Genomic DNA, 23,807 nt, shown 5'->3' with positions numbered 1-23,807 from the left:
TAAGTTTGTCCCCTTTTATGCCCACTCCATCCATCTGGACCATCGAACTGTTTTGTTCACCGATGAGTGCTGTGCAACGCTTGATGGTCCAGATGGATAGAGTGGAGGATGGCTGGTTGATGGACACCCCATGCAAACACGGCTACGGCGCCAACAAGGAGGAGGTGGAGTAATGTTTTGGGCTGGAATCATGGGGAGAGAGATTGTCGGCCCCTTTAGGATCCCTGAAGGGGTAAAGATGAACTCCATAATGTATGTTGAGTTTCTCAAACAGCACTTCCTGCCATGGTTCAAGAAGAAGAACCGTGCATTCCGCAGCAAGATCATTTTCATGCATGATAATGCCCCGTCTCATGCTGCACATAACACATCTGCATATCTGGCTGCTATGGGCATAAAAGGGGACAAACTTATGGTGTGACCCCCATGCTCCCCTGACCTCAACCCCATTGAGAACCTCTGGAGCATCATCAAAAGGAGTGTCTATGATGGCGGGAGGCAGTTCACATCTAAGCAACAGCTCTGGGAGGGTATTCTGTCCTCATGCAAAACAATTAAAGCAGAAACCATCCAAAACCTGACAAATTCAATTGAGTGTTTTATTTTTTTTAAAAATATACTGTTATCATAGGCAGTTTGTACAAAAACCTTTCAATTGTACTCTAATAGTTATTTGACTGGAAAATTACAATGACTGCACTTCATATAGGCAATTTGGGAAAATCTGAGAAAATATTATTTGCATAATAATTTGGAACACAGTGTAGTCTCAAGAAGGTCTGAGACACAGAGTGAGTCTTTCAGCAGATAATCATTTAAGTTCCCACAGTTGAAGCCTTGGTGGAGTCAGGTATAGTCAGATAACAATATACAGGAGCATGATCTGACCATATAGCAGTCCCTATCAGAGATGTAGGTTGCCATGTAAGCAAGTGATGGCAATTTAATGAAAAGTCTCTATGGCAATGCATATTGAGTATAGGAGAATAATACGTATAATCCTTTAGATCTGGATGTTGTATCTTCCATACATCGACCAGTTGAAAAGACCGGAGCAGGTTTAGCAAAGCTTTTGGGTGATTTCGATTGGTGACTCCAGCCCAGGAACGTCTCTAAAGAAGGATCCAAGACAAAATGAAAGTCACCTTCAATGATGATAAGGTCCTACAGAAAATGCTTTAGTTTGTTTAAGTATTGACATCATGTCTTAATTAGGTCACAATTAGGGAGACAGAAGTTTGCCAAAGTCAAAATGTTGGAATAGATGGAGATCTTAAACCCATACACCCTCTCAGTGTCAGACAGTGTTTCTACAATAGTATGCGGCAGTGATCTGTGTCGGCCTATACTCTGCACCTTAGACTTCAAAACAGCATTTGTACTGTGACGCCAAGATGAATAATATCTGTTAGTAAACAGGGTACAGTATATGATCGCCTCTAAAGTGGGTCTCCTGAAGAAGGAGAAAATGAACGTGTTGTTTATTCATATGATAAAACACTTGAGCTCCTTTCTCTCGAACATTAAGTCCTCTGACATTCAATGAACGAGTTTTGAGTTGTGTTGTGTTGTATATGAAAAAAAAGGAGGAGGAGAGAAAGATTAAGAGCAAAGAGGAGGTATAGATGGTAGAGAGTAACGTCTACCTCTCAGTGGCCAAGAGGTATAGATTATGAATATATCGAACACCAGGAAATTACGAAACAAGCAGATCCCAATGCAAGTCCCTAACTGAGGGTTGTCTTTACAGGCGTAAGTCAAACCTTTAGTCCTAGGGTTCCTACTAGGGGGAACCATAGAATATATAGCGAGCAAAGTAATACGGCCTGATATTACAGTAATATAATGTGAACTCAAATTAAATGGCGTTCTAAGATATGAACTGAAACATTCTGTATAGTGGAAGAGTGGCACCTAAAACTCTATTTAGATATATCTTATTATATTCTGAAAGAAATAAGTACGCATCTGCAAACTGTCTCTCTCATCAGGGAAAAGAAGATTCATTTCAGGAGCTCATATGATTGGCAGGTTCCTTTTCCGTCTGGGTGCATCACCATTAAATTCCTGATCCATTGAAAGCCTTCTGTGAGGTGCCGAAACTCTGTGGCAATGGTGGAGAAGGTGGCCAGTCAGATATATGAATTCTGGGAATGTCCAGGACATCACAGAATGGTCTCATGTCGCTTTGATCTTTCAAAGTATACAATGTACCATTTTTTTCGGACTTGCAGCTGGAATGGGTACCACAGGAGTACATCAGACCATTTTCCTAGAGAGTATCAAGTAGTGGTTTCAATACCCTTCTTTGAGCAAGTGCCATTCAGGATAGATCTGTGAGCAATTGTATGCGTTTTCCATTGAAATCACCAGGACCCAAATCCCCTGCTTTCCTCACAACGGCCTCTTTTACATTGAAAAAATGTATGTGACCGATAATGTCCCTTGGACGCTCAGGATCTGGGCCATGATTGCCTAATGTACGGTGCGCCCTGTCGATCTCCAGCTCCTTATCAATAGGGTCACCAAGGATATAATTGAACAATGTCCACAGTGTTGGCATAATCGCTTGTGCATTGATGATTTCAGGATATTATTGTGATTTTCTTGGTCATCAATGATATTAAAGAGACTGTTTATTTGCTGGCTGTGAAGATCCAGTGTTTGTTTCTGAGCATTTTGATGGCCACAACTTGTACGACATCATCCTCTTATCTCTGTACCTTGTCAGTAAGCTGTGATAGGCTAGAAGTGAGGGGACGTATTTCAGTTTTGTACGTGGTCTTCAGCCTTTGTATATATTGCTCTATCTCTTGTTTACTAGGGATAGACGGAATATGAAATACAAATCAATTATGGCTTTCCCCATATTAAAATCCCTGTGGCTGGGGGAGTATATTTCCCTGTGCAGCAAGCACTGCTCAGTATGTGGGCTTTGGTGAGAATACAGGGAGATTTGTGGAGATGTTTTCTTGTGAGGCCTACATTAAGAGAGAGGTTGGTGCAGGACTTACAGGCTTGAGCTATCTGGCATCATGAGGGTTAATACTGCTTCTTTTTCCAAGCTGAGATGAAGCAGTAATGGTTCCAGAGCAGGATGATAAGACTTTCGATAAGAAACACTGCATACCAGACATGCTGACGGAGGTGGAGGACCTCAGATTAACCTCAGATCTCTCGTCTTTCTTTCCCATATCGGACGTCCTGTTTAAGGCTGGAAATTGCTTATAATTCCCCCAGGAACACGGTCTGAAGAGAGTGCTCTCATTGCTATGTCCAGGCCATGTCTTTCCTGTTGATTTTCAATACGTACAGTACGAAGGCGGTGTTGATTGGGAGCAGGATTGTGTGATGTAATAACCTTATGTGAGCCCCAGAAACGCGAGTTGTGACACCAATGGAACGGCGCCACAACGGGAGGTGCGTATGAGTGTTTTTATTTTAAAAAGGCCAAACATGAGGAATGAGAAGGAGTTGTACCAATAGAAGTGGAAAACCTCTTTAAGAAGATACAATTTTTGGTTAGAATTTAAATAGGCTTCTCCCCTGTGTGACTTCTCTGAAGTTTATTAAGAGTTGATTTCTGAGTAAAACATTTCCCACATTAAGAACATGAAAATGGCTTCTCACCTGTGTGAGTACTTTGGTGACTAAGAAGTGAGTATTTCTTCACAAAACATTTTCCACATTCTGAACAGGAAAAAGGCTTCTCCCCTGTGTGGGTTCTCTGGTGTATAACAACATCTGATTTCTGGTTAAAACATTTGCCACATTCTGAACAGGAAAAAAGCTTCTCCCCTGTGTGAATTCTCTGGTGCTTAACCAGATTTGATTTCTGGCTAAAACATTTTCCACATTCTGAACAGGAAAAAGGTTTCTCCCCTGTGTGAGTTCTCTGGTGCTTACCCAAATCTGATTTCTGTTTAAAACATTTTCCACATTCTGAACAGGAAAAAGGCTTCTCCACTGTGTGAGTTCTCTGGTGATTGACCAAATCTGAATTCTGGTTAAAACATTTCCCACACTCTGAACATGAAAAAGGCTTCTCCCCTGTGTGGGTTCTCTGGTGGCTATCAAGAATCGCTTTACGGTTAAAACATTTACCACATTCTGAACAGGAAAAAGGCTTCTCCCCTGTGTGAGTTCTCTGGTGATTGACCAAATCTGATTTCTGGTTAAAACATTTCTCACATTCAAAACAGGAAAAAGGCTTCTCCCCTGTGTGAGTTCTCTGATGTCTGATAAAACTTGATTTTAATGTAAAACATTTTCCACATTCTGAACAAGAAAGTGGCTTCTCTCCTGTGTGGGTTTTCTGGTGGTTATCAAGATGCACTTTCTGGTTAAAACATTTCCCACATTCTGAGCATGAAAAAGGCTTCTCCCCTGTGTGAGTTCTCTGGTGGCTATCAAGAATCTCTTTACGGTTAAAACATTTCCCACATTCTGAACAGGAAAAAGGTTTCTCCCCTGTGTGAGTTCTCTGGTGCTTAACCAAACCTGATTTCTGGTTAAAACATTTTCCACATTCTGAACAGGAAAAAGGCTTCTCCCCTGTGTGAGTTCTCTGGTGGCTATCAAGAATTGCTTTACGGTTAAAACATTTCCCACATTCTGAACAGGAAAAAGGCTTCTCCCCTGTGTGAATTCTCTGGTGCTTAAGCAAATCTGATTTATGGTTAAAACATTTTCCACATTCTGAACAGGAAAAAGGCTTCTCCCCTGTGTGAGTTCTCTGGTGATTGACCAAATCAAATTTCTGTTTAAAACATTTCCCACATTCTGAACAGGAAAAAGGCTTCTCCCCTGTGTGAGTTCTCTGGTGCTTAAGCAAATCTGATTTCTGGTTAAAACATTTCCCACATTCTGAACAGGAAAAAGGCCTCTCCCCTGTGTGAGTTCTCTGGTGATAGACCAAATCTAATTTCTGGTTAAAACATTTTCCACATTCTGAACATGAAAAAGGCTTCTCCCCTGTGTGGGTTCTCTGGTGGCTATCAAGAATCGCTTTACGGTTAAAACATTTCCCACATTCTGAACAGGAAAAAGGCTTCTCCCCTGTGTGAGTTCTCTGGTGATTGACCAAATCTGATTTCTGGTTAAAACATTTCTCACATTCAAAACAGGAAAAAGGCTTCTCCCCTGTGTGAGTTCTCTGATGTCTGATAAAACTTGATTTCAATGTAAAACATTTTCCACATTCTGAACAAGTAAATGGCTTCTCTCCTTTGTGGGTTTTCTGGTGGTTATCAAGATGCGCTTTCTGGTTAAAACATTTCCCACATTCTGAGCATGAAAAAGGCGTCTCCCCTGTGTGAGTTCTCTGATGTCTGATAAACCTTGATTTCTCTGTAAAACATTTTCCACATTCTGAACAAGAAAATGGCTTCTTCTTTGTGTGACTTCTCTGGTGATTAACAAGATTTGATTTCTGATTAAAACATTTCCCACACTTGAAACAAAAAAATCTTTTCTCCGCTGTGTGAATGTTTTGATGTATAAGAAAACTATTTCCATATTCTGAACGTGAAAATGGCTTCTTTTCATTAGGAGTAGTTCGTTTTTTAATGCTTATTTTGTGTCTTTGATTTCCCTTAGTAGTCGGTAATGAATCAGAAGACAGGATCTGTTTCAAAGGATCAGTTGAAAGATCTTTGCTGTGAAGGGATGATGGTAAATCTGGAGTAATGGCATTCACTTCAATTGTATTCTGTGAGATCTCAAGATCGTCTGATTTAAAAATTGTAGATGTCAGCTGTCCGTCTGATCTCCTGGTACAGTCATCTGCCAAGAATAAAACCAATTATTATTTTTGAATAAAATATTCTTGAATTATATATTTTTTAACATTTCTACTTAAACTGTAAAATAGCAACTCATGTAAAAAATATTGAATTATTCACCAAGAAAATTACAGTTCACAGTGTAATAGAAAACTTCATAGCAAGACCCAGTAGAGCGTGATGTTCAACTGTTTGTTCATTCAGTCTCCCAAATATGGAATAAAAAGCCAAACAATGTTATATAGGCAAAAATAATACCAATAAAAATTTCTACTCATCTCACAAAAAACAAGTCCCCACTCAGGTCCATCATTTGTCAGTGGAAAAACAGAGTTTTTCACATGATTAGTGGCTCAAAGGCTCTTGAAAAGCAACGTTGTTTCTAAAAACCAATCCAGCAATATTCGCTCTCCCAAAGTCAAATCTCCCCCTCTCTTCTGAGCCTTGCAGGGTGCCTTGGCATTACTATAGCGAAAAGAACCCACTTAATTTACAGTGTGTGTCTCCTGGAGCACAATCTGGGCACTATGTGTTGGGCAATAAAATGGCATATTTGTAATTTTCACTTTGAAACATCTACTGTGTGCTAATTTTCGGAAAGTGACTGTGGAGTCAAAGTAGTGACAACTTCTTAAGATTAATTCATTGAGGGTCATAATTTTCAAAATGGAGTCAATATATGGGAATTTCTACTGCTCTGATTTTCTGACATTTTGTATGGTGTGGTGTGTCCCATATCCTCTGAGACCTGCTCCTGCGACGTCTGCTTCTGTCACCAGGTGCTGTCCTATTTATTCTGCAGGCGGCGCTGGTGATTGAGAAGACGTCGGGACCAAAAGTTCTGGGCGGCACAGGCTCTGTCCAGCCACTTAGATTAGTTTGCATGGAGCCAGTAGTACCATCCAGTCTGGCGGTATGGGTGTGTGTGCTGTTCAGCTGAAGTAATCTGCTCCCTACTTCAAGCAATTGGAAAGCACCGCACCCTACTAAAGCTGGAAGCATATTGCCGGAAGCTGCCAGATCCAGCCTTGTTCTCCTCTGGTTCAGGCCTCTGTGATCAGCTCCCGGCTTGTGCATTTGGTTCCTGTTGTGACCTCGGCCCGTTTACTGACTATTTTTGCGTATTCTGATTTTGTACTTTCTCTGCCCTCCTGGTTATGGCTACCGGACTATTCTTCTTCCCATATCACAGAACAGAACAGCAAGTAACACTATGGCCCAAGCCTAGGAGTATCTGCGTAAGTCCAGATCCATAAGGAAGGATTAAAGGGTAATGGGCAAAACTGTGACTATAGATAATAACACTGACTGAAATGATCAAGCTGAACAGTCTTCTTCAGTAAAAAAAACCTTTAGTCTGTAACTGTAACTACTAGGTAGTTAAAGACTCACATAGGTGAGGCAGGCCGATCCAACGCCAAATAAACTATCATACAGAATGAACATGTAAAAAAAATATAACAATAAAAATATGTGTTACATCCCCAACACCAATGTATGTACGAAGGGAGAAATCCAACACTAAACCGGAGATGCACTCATTTATGGTGGACCATTGGAGCCACTAGGAGTCCTGACCATAAGAGTAGAGAAAGTATTAGTGCCCCCATTTCAGGAGAGATTGTGCAGGAATCTGAATTCTTTAGGATTGAAAACATAATGTAATTTATGACGTTGAGTGAATCCATGAAACCAGGGCTCGAGCCATGCCACCACATCTCCTGCAGGCGTGAATAGATGTATATTACAGCCATCAGCCACGCACAGCTTAGAGACATATCATGGCACAGGTGTAATGTTATTTATGTAGTTTTATCCCAATCCTGCTTGAAGTTATTCAGTTTTAAAAGAAATTAAAAAGTCAGAATAAAGGGAAACTTTGTACAGAAATTCACAATTGGCCCTCACTGCACATTTAATATTGTCGATCATAAAAGTGAAGTTTGGCCAGAAAGACTGGACCTGGTCTTGTAGGGACCATATGAGCACATTCAGCAGCACAGAAGGGAGAGAAGGTAGATTCATCTAATAAGATATCAGGGATCTAGGAAGCCAACAGCATCATTACCCTCCTCTTTCTCTTACAGGCCCATCAGAATATTTTCCTTCAAGTGATTTTCTCACTTGTCAGCACATTCTACGTACGCTGTCATTTGGCTTTGTAGTTTACAGATCTGGGAATGTAACGGTCAGCGTCTACTAATCCCAGGGGGTAGGTGGATCCCCAGGTTGCAAGTTCTCTAGAAAAGGAGTTTTCAATGCCCAAATTCATTTGAACAGTTTTGGGTGGAGAAGAATGTTGTGGTCTAGAGGTAAAATGGTGATCACTCGAATGTGATATGGCCGGACAACACCACCGATAAAGCAGCCACAGCCGGTGACTGAGAAGAATCTGTGACTTCTCTGCATTTAGTGGTCACTACTCACCTGGGTAGTCATATGTAGCAATCTCCTCTTTACACTGCTCATCACCCCTCACATATGTCTCTGTAGTATTAATATGGGTCAGATCTTCACCCTGAAACAAATATTATAAAAGTCACAGACAGATGGAGAAGTCCCATCTATGATCAGCTCTAATCCTGTCATCTCCACCGTTCTCATTACACAAGTATAAAATATATAATACTGGTGGATAAAACAAGACTGAGCACAAGACCTTCACAGCCGTCTACACATCATAGGGGAGATCTCATGACACCTTCTCTCCATCTACCTGATGATCCTGAGGAACATTGGGATCTTCTTGTTTACAGTCCTGTGGAAGAAGAGGACGGGGACATCTCTCTGGTGTTGTCCTCTTACTGGATGGATCTGGAGGAAACACATACAGGACTGAATTCATTCTTTACATACAGATAATTATAGGCCGTGTGTATTTAGTCCTATTACCTGGTGATGTGAGGGGCTGGGGAACCTCCATCATGATGTCCTTGTACAGATATTTCTGTCCTTCTAAATACTCCCACTCCTCCATGGAGAAATAGACGGCGACATCCTGACACCTTATAGGAACCTGACACATACAATGATACCGTCATCCCCCGATCCCTCCATAGCATTACTGTATAATGTCCCAGCATTTCCAGCAGTGTCACCTCTCCAGTCAGCAGCTCAATCATCTTGTAGGTGAGTTCTAGGATCTTCTGGTCATTGATGTCCTCATGTATCAGGTGGTGAGGTGGAAGCTCCGTGATTGGGCTCAGGGGTCTTCCCCATCCCTCAGACACAGGGTCCTGACAGCACTCACTAGAGGTCTTCTTCACTACTGTGTAATCCTGGTTATGGAGAGACACATTAATAAATCTCACTACAGACATTTCCAGAGTCCTCACCTCTCCAGTTCTGTCCATCTGTTATTCCCATAGATAAGAATGATGTAATGTGACGTCATCAGAATCTCTCACCTCTCCAGTAAGCCGGAAGAGGATCTCTAGGGTGAGGTGCATTATCCGCTCCGCCATCTTGTCTCTATCCATATCCATCCTTGATAGGTGATTCAGAAAAATTCTCTTATATAGAAGATCTTCACTGAGAGGATCTGATATTGTAGAGACCTGAATGAGAAGATGATGAGCCGATATAACATCATAAAGAATTCTGTGTAATAATACAATTACTGGAGACAATACGGGAAATATATCAGGAGATAGAATGTGTAGATGTTGTGTTCTCTAGTTTTTATGGACTGGAACATAAGTTGAATTGCTGACTTAGACATCTCCTCCATACTTCCAATCACTGGCTAAGTTGGCCACTGCTTCAGTAAGAATCACCCAGAAACCCAAGCAGCAATGGTATTTTTATTATTTTACAACATTCTGCTTTTGTCCCTGACGTAGTAATAAAACCTTTATATTTTAGGCCCCAGACAACAAGCAGTTTCTTCCTCGGAGTCGGCAGCTGAATACGTTTCTTATAGACTCATCTTCCATAACGCTAATTCTCGTCATATACATTACACATGGCATGAGAAATAACAACTTCATGATGAGGACGACATCTTCATCTTCTAATACGGCTCTAGAAACAGATATGGCCAGAGTCCGTCACTGACTACATCATCACCGACCGTCTGTATGAATGTTTCCCATCTTTCCCAGGTTGTAATCTTTTATCACGTTAGATCTCATTTATAAGAGCGTGTGTGTAAGAACAAGACAGTTATTTGATGCTAATGTCTCCATGTACAGTGGTTTTTTCCTGGATATTATGTTTCCTTTAGCATTTTCCTGTAGGCTTCCATATATCACATGAAAAACACCAAAAAAAGAAAACCAAGTGTTAAAACATAAAATAAAATTGGGGATGGCGGCACTGTGGGAACATTATACTGTATGTGGGGGGATGGTGGTAATTTGGGAATATTATATTGTATGTGGGGAGATGGTGGGACTGTGACAACATTATACTGTATGTGGGAAGATTGCAGAACTGTGAGAACATTATACTGTATGTGGGGGGATGGCGGTACTGTGGGAACATTATACTGTATGTAGGAAGATGGCGGTACTGTGGGAACATTATACAGTATGTGGGAAGATGGCGGTACTGTGAGAACATTATACAGTATGTGGGAAGATGGCGGTACTGTGAGAACATTATACAGTGTGGGGAAATAGAGTCACTATGAAAGCATTATAGTGAGAGGCTTAATGACGGCAGTGGCTCCTGCGACCGACCCCTACTTCAGCTGGATGTGTTCTTGGACTGACATTAAGCTGAAGTGCCACAATACACGCTGCTGACCAATCAGAGGCCAGCAGCTGACATCGGCATGTACGCCATTAGGGGGCGCATGGAAGTAACATCATGCTCTCCTGTCGCTTGCAGCTGAAGTCAGCGGCAGCTCCAGAAAAAAGACACCGAGCGGCGAGGGAGCAGAGGGAAGGTGAGTACAATGTTTTGTTTTCTTTAAATCAGCGAGTACACGGTGCCCTTGGCCATAATACTACATGTAAGAGTGTGGGCTGTGCATTATACTACATGTACGGACTATTGGCTGTGCATTATACTACATGTAAGAGTGTGGGCTGTGCATTATACTACATGTATGAGTATGGGCTGTGCATTATACTACATGTACGGACTATTGGCTGTGCATTATACTACATGTAAGAGTGTGGGCTGTGCATTATACTACATGTAAGAGTATGGGCTGTGCATTATACTACATGGATGACTGTGGGCTGTGCATTATACAATATGTACGGACTATGGGCTGTGCATTATACTGCATGTACGAACCATGGGCTGTGTATTATGCTACTTGTACGGACCATGGGCTGTGCATTATGCTACATTTATGGACTATGGGCTGTGCATTATACTACATGTATGGACTATGGGCTGTGCATTATACTGCATGTATGGACTATGGGCTGTGAATTATACAACCCCTGGCAAAAATTATGGAATCACCGGGCTCGGAGGATGTTCATTCAGTTGTTTAGATTTGTGCCATGTCTGTGATCAGCTTTTTTTCAACAACATTAAAGTCATTTCAAATGGCAACTCTATGGCTTTAAGAAACACTAAAAGAAATCAAGAAAAAAAATGTTGTACTCAGTAAGGGTAATTTTTTTCCAACCAAGCAGAGGGAAAAAATTATGGAATCACTCTGTAAATTTTCATTTCCAAAACTAACACCTGCATCAAATTAGATCTGCTCGGGGCGTGGCCTGGCTATGGAGGAGTGAAGTCGCAGGGTTGTTTGCTCCCGTCCCTGGCCCAGCTTCGGGGCATGCCTACCACATCAAATCGAGCCAAAATACTGCCAATGCCAGCAAAAAAGAAACGGAACATAACACAGATCAGTGTGAGTACCCAGCGGGCCTCTCCAACCAACATTACACGCTATCTGAGAAGCACTGCACCTGCTTCTCCTGCACAAGCGGGATCTAAGATGGCGTCGGCGGGCCCTGTACAGTGCTCCTCGGCTCCTGCATCGGAGCCTCTGAGCCCACGTGGTAAACGCTCCCCCACATCAAGATCAACAGACCAGGCGATACCTTCGTCGGCGGAGGACTCTCAGGCGTGGGAGAACACGGGAGGCCTCACCGTCGCAGCTACGGAGGACTCCCCCCAGTCCAAGATGGCGGACCCTGGTTTCGCGCCTCCGGGATTCAGGTGCGTGGTGGGGGATAGCTCCGTGCTCCAACCCCCGGACACTTCAGACTCAGCAGAGCTTACCTCTGCTGCAGGTCCGGACTTACAGAGACCCCAATGGTCCACTGATGACCAGAGATCCCCTGAGAGAGGCTCCTTCCCCACATTATTACGCTCTCCCTCTCCTGGCTGCTCAGAGGAGAGCCAACAGGATGATTTATCTCAGCATGAGGCAGTGTGGAGAGATCTCAAAGCTCGAATACGAGCTATCCCAACCAGGGAGGACATGGAGTCCTATATGTTCAGACTGGAGTCCTCCTACAGAGCTGAAACTGCTGCCATTAGAGGGGACATGCAAGAGTTAACAGAAAAAGTGTCTGCTGCTGAGTCACACACAGCATCCATCGCCCAACAAGTTAAATCCCATGAACAAACTTTGTCCTCCCACTCATACCAACTGGAATACCTAACAGATTTGATAGACGATATTGAGAACAGAGAAAGGCGCAATAATATTAGGATTAGAGGACTTCCAGAGACAATTGAACACCATAAATTGGATGAGACACTACGCCATTTGTTCAACTCTATTCTGGGTTGGCTCTTAGAGAGTGAGTTGGAGTTAGACAGGGCCCATAGATCCCTGGGTCCCAGACCCTCTGACATGTCAAAACATCGAGATGTGATTTGCCGGGTTCATAAATACAAAATCAAAGAAAGCATCTTAATAAAGGCCAGAAAAATGAATTCTATTCTATATCAAGATCATCCTGTACAACTCATGTCTGATCTATCACGTCACACACTTCAAAAGAGGAGGACTTTAAGACCTCTATTAGAGGTTTTGAGACAGCAGAACATATTATATTCTTGGGGTTTCCCTTTCCGCCTACAAGTCCGCCATTCTGGGGTTTTACATGTGGTACGCTGCCCTGGAGACATCCCGGCTTTTGTTAAGGGCTTGGGGATCCCCCACGTATCTATATCATCAGAGGATTGGCCAAGTCTCCCAGGAGGCCCCAAGTCGGATCTCAATCCTCAATCACAAAAAGTGACAAGAAACAAAGCCAGAGAAGAATCTAGAAGAGAGATCAATAGGAAACACGTTCCGCATCCCCCAGATTGAAACGTCTCTCACAAAAAGGACCTGTGGTCAATTCTCTAGCCCTCAGTGCTAGTCAAGCTGGTGAAAGACATTAGAATGTTATGTTCCTCTAAAATGTTGGTGAAAGACATTAGAATGTTATGTTCCTCTAAAATGTTCTCAACGTAGAATATAGTTGATATTTTGAATACCTCACGTATGTGACTGGTTATCAGTGACAAAACTGATTGTACTATGTCAATAGTATTCAGTTCTTGGGAGGTACAGATATTATCTCACAAGGTTATGTGATATATTGATTTGAGATTTAATATAGTGATAAGCAGATGTTAATCTATGACAGTTTTTGGCTGCCTTTATATCAAAGTTTTAGTACAAAAGGTTTGGCCTGTTGTTTGGGCTTGGGGGGGACGGCTCCTCGGTAGAAAGCCCATTCTCTCAAGGGGTTTACACACTGCTGGCATGTGTAAAATAGACTCATCTCCCCTCATCAGATTGTTTTCTTTATTCTAATTTTATTTTTGTTCCCCTTTTGCTTTCTCGTCCCTTTCCCCCACCCCTTTTTTTTTTTTTTTTTTCTCTCTACATATTTTGTACCTTTTTTCTTAATTTTCGTCTCCTATCTCACCCCACCCCCTTCCTCACCCTTGGTAATCATGTCATCTTTTAAAGTAGGTTCATTGAATGTAAGAGGCTTTAATGTCCCACAGAAACGTTCTCAAATTTTATACTCTATGCACAAACAAAAAGTTCAGGTTCTTATGTTACAAGAGACGCATTTTAAAATGGGGCATGTGCCTGTTCTTGGTGATAGGTATTATTCTCGATGGTTTCACAGCACTAATATGGATTCACGCTCTAAGGGTGTATCCATAGACATACACAAATCGTTGGCTTACACTTTCATGGATTCTCTCATTGATGATCAAGGCAGATATGTGTTTTTAAAACTTAAAATAGCGGAATCAATATATACAATAGCAAATTGGTACCTCCCTAACAAAGATCAGATCCCCACGTGTAGGTCCTTTTTAACATTCCTCTCTGAATTTGCAGAAGGTATTCTGATTGCAGGTGGAGACTTTAACTTCACATGGAATCCCGCGCTAGATTCATCCTCAGGAAGGGGTGTTGTCCCTTCGAGAAGGCTCCGATCACTGAAGCGGGCCATCCATGCCCTCAGATTGACAGACGTTTGGCGAATCTTAAATCCTCAGGGTAAGGATTACACATATTTTTCTCCTGCGCATGGTTCATATAGTCGCATTGATTTCTTCCTGTTGAGTCATCACGCTCTTTCTTTAAACCCATCTGCCACAATAGGCGACATGTTGTGGTCTGATCATGCTCCAATTTTTCTATCCCTATCTATTCCTTCCTCTGTCCGACGCTCGTGGACATGGAAAATGAATGATCACCTTCTCAAGGATAGTATCTGCATGACAGAATTAAAAGATTCTATTGATTCTTTTATGCAAATTCACAAAACAGATCAGACCTCAACTCCTCTGCAATGGGAAACTCTAAAATGTGTCATGAGAGGCGTGTTGATTAAACATGGTTCAAGACTCAAAAAAGAAAGAACACAGAGGGTGAATGACCTGTTGAGACAGATACACATATTGGAGATATCGCACAAACATACATTGTCACCTAATACACTTGCAGAACTATCAAAAAAAAGGAATGATCTTAAGATCTTGTTTGAGCAAAAATATATAAGACACAGGGAGCAAACTAAAAGTTTTTTTTATGAATCGTCGGATAAATGTGGACGGGCACTCTCAAGATTGCTTCATCCTCGTTCTGCGGCAACATACGTTCCATATATCAAGAAACAGAATGGGGGGGATGCCCATAACCCTACAGAAATTATCGAGACATTTCGCTCATACTATGAGAAGTTATATAAAGGGCAATATTCTGATCTCTCTCCCTGTGACCTAACTGCCCGAATTAAAGAGTATATACAGGATACTTCTTTACCATCTTTAGATAGCCAGGTCTCTGGGGAACTGGAAAAAGACATCACGGAGGAGGAGGTCAATCTTGCTATTTAATCTACACCATCTGGTAAAAGTCCTGGCCCAGACGGATTTACCCCAGCATTCTATAAGTCCCTGAAAACTCAACTATCCCCTATTATGCATAAAACATTTAACTCACTAAATGATAAGACGTGTTTCGTCCCCCAATCAGTGGAAGCTCATATTAGTATCCTTCCTAAACAGGGTAAAGATCTTACAAATACGGCTAATTATAGACCCATATCATTAATAAACGTAGACATTAAAATACTCTCCAAAATTCTAGCAGAAAGACTGGCCCCATTGTTACCCTCCCTTATAAACACAGATCAAGTGGGATTTATTCAGGGCCGAGAGGCAAGAGATAACACCATTAAGACCATGTTGCTAATCTCCAAAGCTAAAAGCAACTCCGTACCTTTTATCTGTTGATGCAGAGAAGGCCTTTGATAGGGTTCATTGGCAATTTATGAAGGAAGCACTAAGCCAAATAGGCATTGGACCACGATTTTTACAGTTGATTTTCTCCTTGTATTCAGGTCCTACTGCCAGAGTTAGGGTTAATGGAACCCTTTAAGATACAAAATGGGACTAGACAGGGGTGCCCTCTTTCCCCCCTTCTGTACATGATAGTGATGGAACACCTGGCCAACGCTATAAGGAAAAATAGTAGTATTCAAGGGGTTAAAATAGGTACAAGGACTTATAAGACAGCATTATATGCAGATGATCTCCTCCTCTATGTATCTCAACCTCAGACATCTCTTCCTTCCTTAATGAAGGAGTTTGACAGATTTGGGTTCCTGAGTAATTTCAAAGTTAATTACTCAAAATCGGAGGCATTAAACGTGTCATTGCCACTGAGAGAGGTTAAACAGGTAATGGACAACTTCCCTTTTAAGTGGAAATCGGAGGCGATAAAATACTTGGGAGTGCTCGTTTCTTCTGATTTGTCAAAAATGTATGCGCTAAACTACCAGTCTCTCTTGGACCGTACATGTAAAGATTTACTAAATTACAGTAAACTGAGAATGTCCTGGTTTGGCAAAATGAATGCCGTAAAAATGGATATACTTCCCCGTTTTTTATACATTTTTCAAACTGTCCCTATCTCTCCCCCATGCAGCTATTTCAGCAGATTACGTACAGTATTAACTAGGTTTGTGTGGGGTAAAGGTAGACCTAGGATAAGTATGCAGACTTTAAACCACCCTAAAGCAGCTGGTGGAGCTGGATTTCCGAATTTTAAAACATACTTTCAAGCCTCTGCTTTGGGTCGCCTTCTAGACTGGCACTATAATTCTTTGACAAAGGGAGTTGTTGTTCCTTTGAAGCACCTTCCCTGGCTCTTCGCCTCAGACGTTTCCTCAATTGGAGGTTTATCTGAATTGACTAGGGGTACAATCAAAATTTGGCATGCAATTATGAAAAAACACTTTTCCTCTAGTACAATCAGCCCTCTTATGCCATTATTCTCCAATCCCTCCTTCCCTCCTGGATATTTGAGGGATTCTTTCATGGGATGGAGAGCTAGGGAGGATGTTCGCCTTCTGCAGATATTCGAAAATGGTAGATTTCCGTCATTCAATACAATACGAGATAGGTATCCGTCTAGAAAACTCCAGTAGTTGGAATATCTACAGTTACAATCGTTTTTATCGTCTAGGGGGGCAGCACCCCTATTCCAGTGTACACCATCTTCCTTTGAGAGACTGTTTTTGCAGGAATCTCCTCCCAACCATGTAATATCCATGCTTTATAATTGTCTGATAGGGGTAAATATCTCAGGAAAGCTTAATTTTCAACATAAGTGGGAACAGGAATTGGGACATATCATACCCTCGTCAGACTGGGAAAAAGGTTTCTTGTTTACACACAAAATGTCAGGTACAAATTATGCGCAGGAGAAAAATTTCAAAATTATGGCAAGATGGTATCAGTATCCTGTGAAACTCCACTCCATATTTCCGGCAACTTCAGACATGTGTTGGCGATGTGGAGTGGAAAAGGGATCTATGCTCCACATTTGGTGGGAATGTAGTCAGATCAAACCTCTGTGGGAAAAAACATTCTCCAACTATAACCTAATTACTGAAAATAGGGTTGAGAATTGCTCTGAGATAGCCCTACTTTCCATCCTGCCTTCATCGATTAGATCCCAAAAAAAAAAGATATCTTAAGATTTTGTTTAACAGCAGCTCGTGCGGTGATTCCACGTTATTGGAAGTCACCTCAAATTCCCCCAATCTCAGAGTGGTACAATGAAATGGCTTATATCTGCTGAATGAAGCAGCTTTCTGCTGATTTCAATGATTGTGCGGATAAATTCATGAAGATCTGGAGTGTTTGGATCTTGTTCCAAGACTCGTCGGAGTTCCACGGGCTATTTGGGTAAAGACTGATGAATAGGCGAATTGGATCCGGATTGGTGCTGGAGATGATTAGTGAAATTAAAATGGAACCTTAGCTCAGACTCCCCTGCCCCGTTCCCATTCATTAAACCCTTCTCTCCTTTCCTATTTTCACTTTCTTATTACTTCTTCTCCTGCTCTCCCCTCCCCACCTTTTTTTTTTTTTTTTTCTTCCGTTTTTGTACTGTTGATATTTGATATATGTTCTTGGTTCCATTGCTGGAACATATAAAAGTAAGCTTATACTGCTGGATAAAGGTGCTTCAGTCTTATAAGAAAAATAGTAAATATGTGAATATACAATTTTCTGACCGTCGAGACTGAGCACTGGCTTCTACTGATGTTAATTTTGTATGTTTATGTCTTTTCTTATTTCAATAAAAAAGAGATTATACTAAATTAGATCTGCTTGTTAGTCTGCATCTAAAAAGGAGTGATCACACCTTGGAGAGCTGTAGCACCAAGTGGACTGACATGAATCATGGCACCAACACGAGAGATGTCAATTGAAACAAAGGAGAGGATTATCAAACTCTTAAAAGAAGGTAAATCATCATGCAATGTTGCAAAAGATGTTGGTTGTTCACAGTCAGCTGTGTCTAAAATCTGGACCAAATACAAACATGGAAAGGTTGTTAAAGGCAAATATACTGGTAGACCAAGGAAGACATCAAAGCATCAAGACCAGAAACTTAAAGCAATATGTCTCCAAAACAGGAAATGCACAACAAAACAAATGAGGAACGAATGGGAGGAAACTGGAGTCAATGTTTGTGACAGAACTGTAAGAAACAGCCTAAAGGAAAGGGGATTTACATACAGAAAAGCTAAACAAAAGCCATCATTAACACCTAAACAGAAAAAAACAAGGTTACAATGGGCTAAGGAAAAGCAATCGTGGACTGTGGATGACTGGATGAAAGTCATATTCAGTGATGAATCGCGAATCTGCATTGGGAAGGTGATGATGCTGGAACTTTTGTTTGGTGCCGTTCCAATGAGATTTATAAAGATGACTGCATGAAGAGAACATGCAAATTTCCACAGTCATTGATGATATGGGGCTGCATGTCAGGTAAAGGCACTGGGGAGATGGCTGTCATTACATCTTCAATAAATGCCCAAGTTTACATTGATATTTTGGACAGTTTTCTTACCCCATCAATTGAAAGGATGTTTGGGGATGATGACATCATTTTTCAAGATGATAATACATCCTGCCATAGAGCAAAAACGGTGAAAACATTCCTTGAAACAAGACACATAAGGTCAATGTCATGGCCTGCAAATTGTCCGGATCTCAATCCAATTGAAAATCTTTTGTGGAAGTTGAAGAAAATAGTCCATGACAAGGCTACAACCTGCAAAGCTGATCTGGCAACAGCAATCAGAGAAAGTTGGAGCCAGATTGATGAAGAGTACTGTTTGTCACTCATTAAGTCCATGCCTCAGAGACTGCAAGCTGTTATTAAAGCCAGAGGTGGTGCAACAAAATACTAGTGATGTATTGGAGTGTTCTTTTGTGTTTTGCTTTTCATGATTTCATAATTTTTTCCTCAGAATTGAGTGATTCCATAATTTTTTCCCTCTGCTTGGTCGGAAAGAAATTACCCTTACTGAGTACCACATTTTTTTTCTTGATTTCTTTTAGTGTTTCTTAAAGCCATAAAGTTGCCATTCGAAATGACTTTAGTTTTGTGCCATGTCTGTGATCTGCTTTTTTTCAACAACTGAATGAACATCCTCCGAGCCCGGTGATTCCATATTTTTTGCCAGGGGTTGTACTACATCTACGGACTAAGGGCTGTGCATTATACTACATGTACAGACTATGGGCTGTGCATTATACTACATGTACAGATTATGGGCTGTGCATTATACTACATGGATGACTATGGGCTGTGCATTATACTGTATGGAGGATTAAGGGGAGTGCATTATACTTCTGTTATGGGGCCCCATCACTTCTATGTTCGCCCCTGGTGAGTGTAATAGTTTATTTTTTTCCATACACTAAAGAACAGAGGCAGAACGGGGGACATATACTAGGTTGAGGCCCAGGATAAAGGACATACATATACAGTGGGTACGGGAAGTATTCAGACCCCTTTACATTTTTCACTCTTTTTTTTTTTCAACATCATTGTTATTTTATTTTTCAAAACATAAATACATAACATACATCTAATCTGGTGCATAGAGAGGTCAGAGTGCCCGTACGCAGACTGGGTCTATATCAACTCTATTCACATATTTAATTGGTATAACAGTACATTTTTCACTCTTTGTTTCATTGCAGCCATTTGGTAAATTCTAAAAAGTCACTTCACTTCACTTCACTTCTTCACTGAAAAAAAACAGAAATGTAGAAATTTTTGCAAATTTGTTTAAAAAGAAAAACTGAAATATCACATTATTTAGTATTCAGCATTCAGCCCCTATGCTCAGTATTGAGGAGAAGACCCCTTTTGAGCTAGTACAGCCATGAGTCTTCCTGGGAATGATGCAACAAGTTTTTCACACCTGGATTTGGGGATCCTCTGCCATTCTTCCTTGCAGATCCTCTCCAGTTCCATCAGGTTGGATGGTGAACATTGGTGGACAGCCATTTTCAGGTTTCTCCAGAGATGCTCAATTGGGTTTAGGTTAGGGCTCTGGCTGGGCCAATCAAGAATGGTCACAGAGCTGTTCTGAAGCCACTCCTTTGTTAATTTAGCTGTGTGCTTAGGGTCATTGTCTTGTTGGAAGGTGAACCTACGGCCAAGTCAGAGATCCAGAGCACTTTGGAAGAGGTTTTCATCCAGGATATCTCTGTACTTGTCCGCATTCATGTTTCCTTCAATTGCAACCAGTCGTCCTGTCCCTGCAGCTGAAAAACACCCCCATAGCATGATGCTGCCACCACCATGTTTCACTGTTGGGATTGTATTGGGCAGGTGATGAGCAGTGCCTGGTTTTCTCCACACATACCGCTTAGAATTATCACCAAAAAGTTGTATCTTCATCTCATCAGACCAGAGAATCTTATTTCTCACAGTCTGGGAGTCCTTCATGTGTTTTTGAGCAAACTCTATGCAGTCTTTCATATGTCTTGCACTGAGGAGAGTCTTCCATCGGGCCACTCTGCCATAAAGGCCCGACTGGTGGAGGGCTGCAGTGATAGATGACTTTGTGGAACTTTCTCCTATCTCCCTACTGCATTTCTGGAGCTCAGCCACAGTGATCTTGAGGTTCTTCTTTACTTCTCTCACCAAGGCTCTTCTACCACGATTGCTCAGTTTTGCTGGACGGCCAGGTCTTGGAAGATTTCTGGTGGTCTCAAACTTCTTCCATTTAGGCTGTGTGCCCACGTAGCATTTTTCAAGCGTTTTTGATGCGGAATTTCCGCAGCGTAAACGCTTGAAAAACGCTTGGTAACACGCACCCCATGGTCCCCAATGGGATTCCGCAAGTTCTATGCACATGCTGCGGATTTTTCCGCAGCGTTTATGCTGCGTTCAAAAATCCGCAGCATGTCATTTAATTTTGCGTTTCCGCAAGCAGAATTGCCTTTGTTCAATGCATAAAAAACGCAAGGCAATTCCGCATGTGGAAAACGCGTGATAAACGCGCGAAAAACGCGCGATAAACGCGTGCGGAATTCCGCATGCGTTTTTCCGGGAGAGGACTTGCATTTATGCAGCAGAAATTTTCTGCTTCATAAATGCAACGTGGGCACATAGCCTTAAGGATTATGGAGGCCACTGTGCACTTAGGAGCCTTGAGTAATGCAGAAATTCTTTTGTAACCTTGGCCAGATCTGTGCCTTGCCACAATTCTGTCTCTGAGCTCCTTGGGCAGTTCCTTTGAGTTCATGATTCTCATTAGGTCTGACATGCACTGTGAGGTCTTATATAGACAGGTGTGTGCCTTTCCAAATCAAGTCCTATCAGTTTAATTAAACACAGCTGGACTCCAATGAAAGAGTAGAACCATCTCAAGGAGGATCACAAGGAAATGGACAGCATGTGACTTAAATATGAGCAAAGGGTCTGAATACTTATGACCATGTGATATTTAAGTTTTTCTTTTTAATAAATTTGCAAAAATTTCTACATTTCTGTTTTTTTTAGTCAAGATGGGGTGCAGAGTGGACTTTAATGAGAAAAAAATGAACTTTTTAGAATTTACCAAATGGCTGCAATGAAACAAAGAGTGAAAAATGTAAAGGGGTCTGAATAGTTTCCGAACCCATTGTATATATCAGGACGGGGGGAGGTCGAAATCTCGCAACGGGTCCCATCAGACCCTAATAATGCCTCTGATTGTACTGTGTGGGGGGATGGCGGTACTATGGGGGCATTACACTGTGGGGGCATCATACATCCTGCATAAGGGGCATAATGGGGGCATTACACTGTGTGGGGGCATCATACATACTGTATAAGGGGCATAATGGGGGCATTACACTGTGGGGGTCCTGTACTCTGAGAACAATACGTTTCCTCCCTTCCTGTCTCCATAGTTGGGTCATATGTATCTATTACAGGAAACAGAACAGAAACCTTATGATTCTCATAAAGGGGCAACACAAGACCCCCAAAGAGCCTCTGTGCTGAAGGGGTTAATGCCCCCTGCCCCAGTAATGGGGTCTCCACATACCTCCACCTGCAGAGCCGCCACCACATATATGGCTGTTGTGTGCACAGGAGCTGTGATGAGGTCACAGGAGGGGAGGAGTCAGGGGTCACATGATCAGGGGCCTCAGTGGATGCAGGACTCTGCTGTGCTGGTTGTCATGGTGCTGGATGAGCTGAAGTTTATGTGTGGGGTCAGGAGGGGTTTACAGTGTGGATGTAGCAGAGCCGCGTGTGTACGAGGTGTGCGGAGCGGAGCCGCGCGTGTACGAGGCGTACGGAGCAGAGCCGCGAGTGTACGAGGTGTACGGAGCAGAGCCGCGCGTGTACGAGGTGTATGGAGCGGAGCCGTGTGTACGAGGTGTACGGAGCAGAGCCGCGCGTGTACGAGGTGTACGGAGCGGAGCCGCGCGTGTACGAGGTGTACGGAGCGGAGCCGTGTGTACGAGGTGTACAGAGCAGAGCCGCGTGTGTACGAGGTGTACGGAGCAGAGCCGCGTGTGTACGAGGTGTACGGAGCAGAGCCGCGCGTGTACGAGGTGTACGGAGCGGAGCCGCGTGTGTACGAGGTGTACGGAGCGGAGCTGCGTGTGTACGAGGTGTTCGGTGCGGAGCCGCGTGTGTACGAGGTGTACGGAGCGGAGGCGCGTGTGTACGAGGTGTACGGAGAGGAGCCGCGCGTGTACGAGCTGTACGGAGCGGAGCCGCGCGTGTACGAGGTGTACGGAGCGGAGCCGCGCGTGTACGAGGCGTACGGAGCTGAGCCGCGCGTGTACGAGGCGTACGGAGCTGAGCCGCGCGTGTACGAGGCGTACGGAGCTGAGCCGCGCGTGTACGAGGCGTACGGAGCTGAGCCGCGCGTGTACGAGGCGTACGGAGCTGAGCCGCGCGTGTACGAGGCGTACGGAGCTGAGCCGCGCGTGTACGAGGCGTACGGAGCAGAGCCGCGCGTGTACGAGGCGTACGGAGCGGAGCCACGCGTGTACAAGGCGTACGGAGCGGAGCCGCATGTGTACGAGGCGTACGGAGCGGAGCCGCGCGTGTACGAGGTGTACGGAGCGGAGCCGCGCGTGTACAAGGTGTACGGAGCGGAGCCGCCTGTGTACGAGGTGTACTGAGTGTAGCCACACGTATACGAGGCCTACAGAACGGAACCACCCGTGTACGAAGTGTACGGAGCATAGCAGTGCGTGTACGAGGTGAACGGAGCGGACCCGTGTGTGTACGAGGTGTACGGAGCTATCTGTCTGTCACCTTACACATGCCCTCCGTTCCTCCATAATCCAAATCTCGCACCGCAGTCTTAAATACTTCTCCAGTGCTGCGCCTGTTCTCTGGAATGCACTTCCCCTGACAATCTGACTGATACCTAGCCTCCACGTTTTTAAGCAAGCTTTAACCCCTTTCTGATGTGGGGCGTAATAATACGTACCTGGGCGTTATTGATCGGGTACGTATTATTACGCCCCGGCGATCGCCCGCTGTGTGGGAGCGATTGCCGCCGATTGTCAGCTGATTGTGACAGCTGACTCCCGTTACTATGTTTCAGGAGCGGTCCCGCACCGCTCCCGACACATTAACCTGGAAATGCTGCGATCGAAGTAGATTGCAGCATTTCCGGAGTAGGCAGAGGTAAGAGCGCCCCTCTTGCCTTGGATCGGAGACCCCGTGCCATGATGACCCGATGTCATCTTGACGACATCCGGGTCACCAGGCATCAGGAAGTTAGATAGATCATGCATAGTGCATGATCTACC

The 23,807-nt window shown here is 43.1% G+C and overlaps 1 protein-coding gene across 1 annotated transcript; it reads right to left on the bottom strand.

Annotated features, from left to right (window-relative positions):
* Positions 1 to 704: 704 nt before the first annotated feature.
* LOC141191699 (uncharacterized) lies at positions 705 to 22,149 on the bottom strand. The gene is made up of 7 exons (XM_073661640.1): positions 22,076 to 22,149; positions 9,191 to 9,340; positions 8,882 to 9,061; positions 8,676 to 8,799; positions 8,500 to 8,597; positions 8,211 to 8,301; positions 705 to 5,784 (listed from the first exon to the last, which is right to left on the bottom strand). Exons 2-7 carry the CDS (start codon positions 9,266 to 9,268, stop codon positions 3,605 to 3,607), a joined length of 2,751 nt encoding a protein of 916 aa, XP_073517741.1. The 5' UTR covers positions 9,269 to 9,340; positions 22,076 to 22,149; the 3' UTR covers positions 705 to 3,604.
* Positions 22,150 to 23,807: the final 1,658 nt, after the last annotated feature.

The sequence above is a fragment of the Phyllobates terribilis genome, unplaced genomic scaffold, assembly GCF_046119375.1.
Source record: "Phyllobates terribilis strain yellow unplaced genomic scaffold, ASM4611937v1 Scaffold_51__1_contigs__length_9155689, whole genome shotgun sequence".
NCBI lineage: Eukaryota > Metazoa > Chordata > Amphibia > Anura > Dendrobatidae > Phyllobates > Phyllobates terribilis.
Note: the sequence above shows the minus strand (reverse complement) of the source record. Positions and strands in the feature narration are given on the sequence as shown.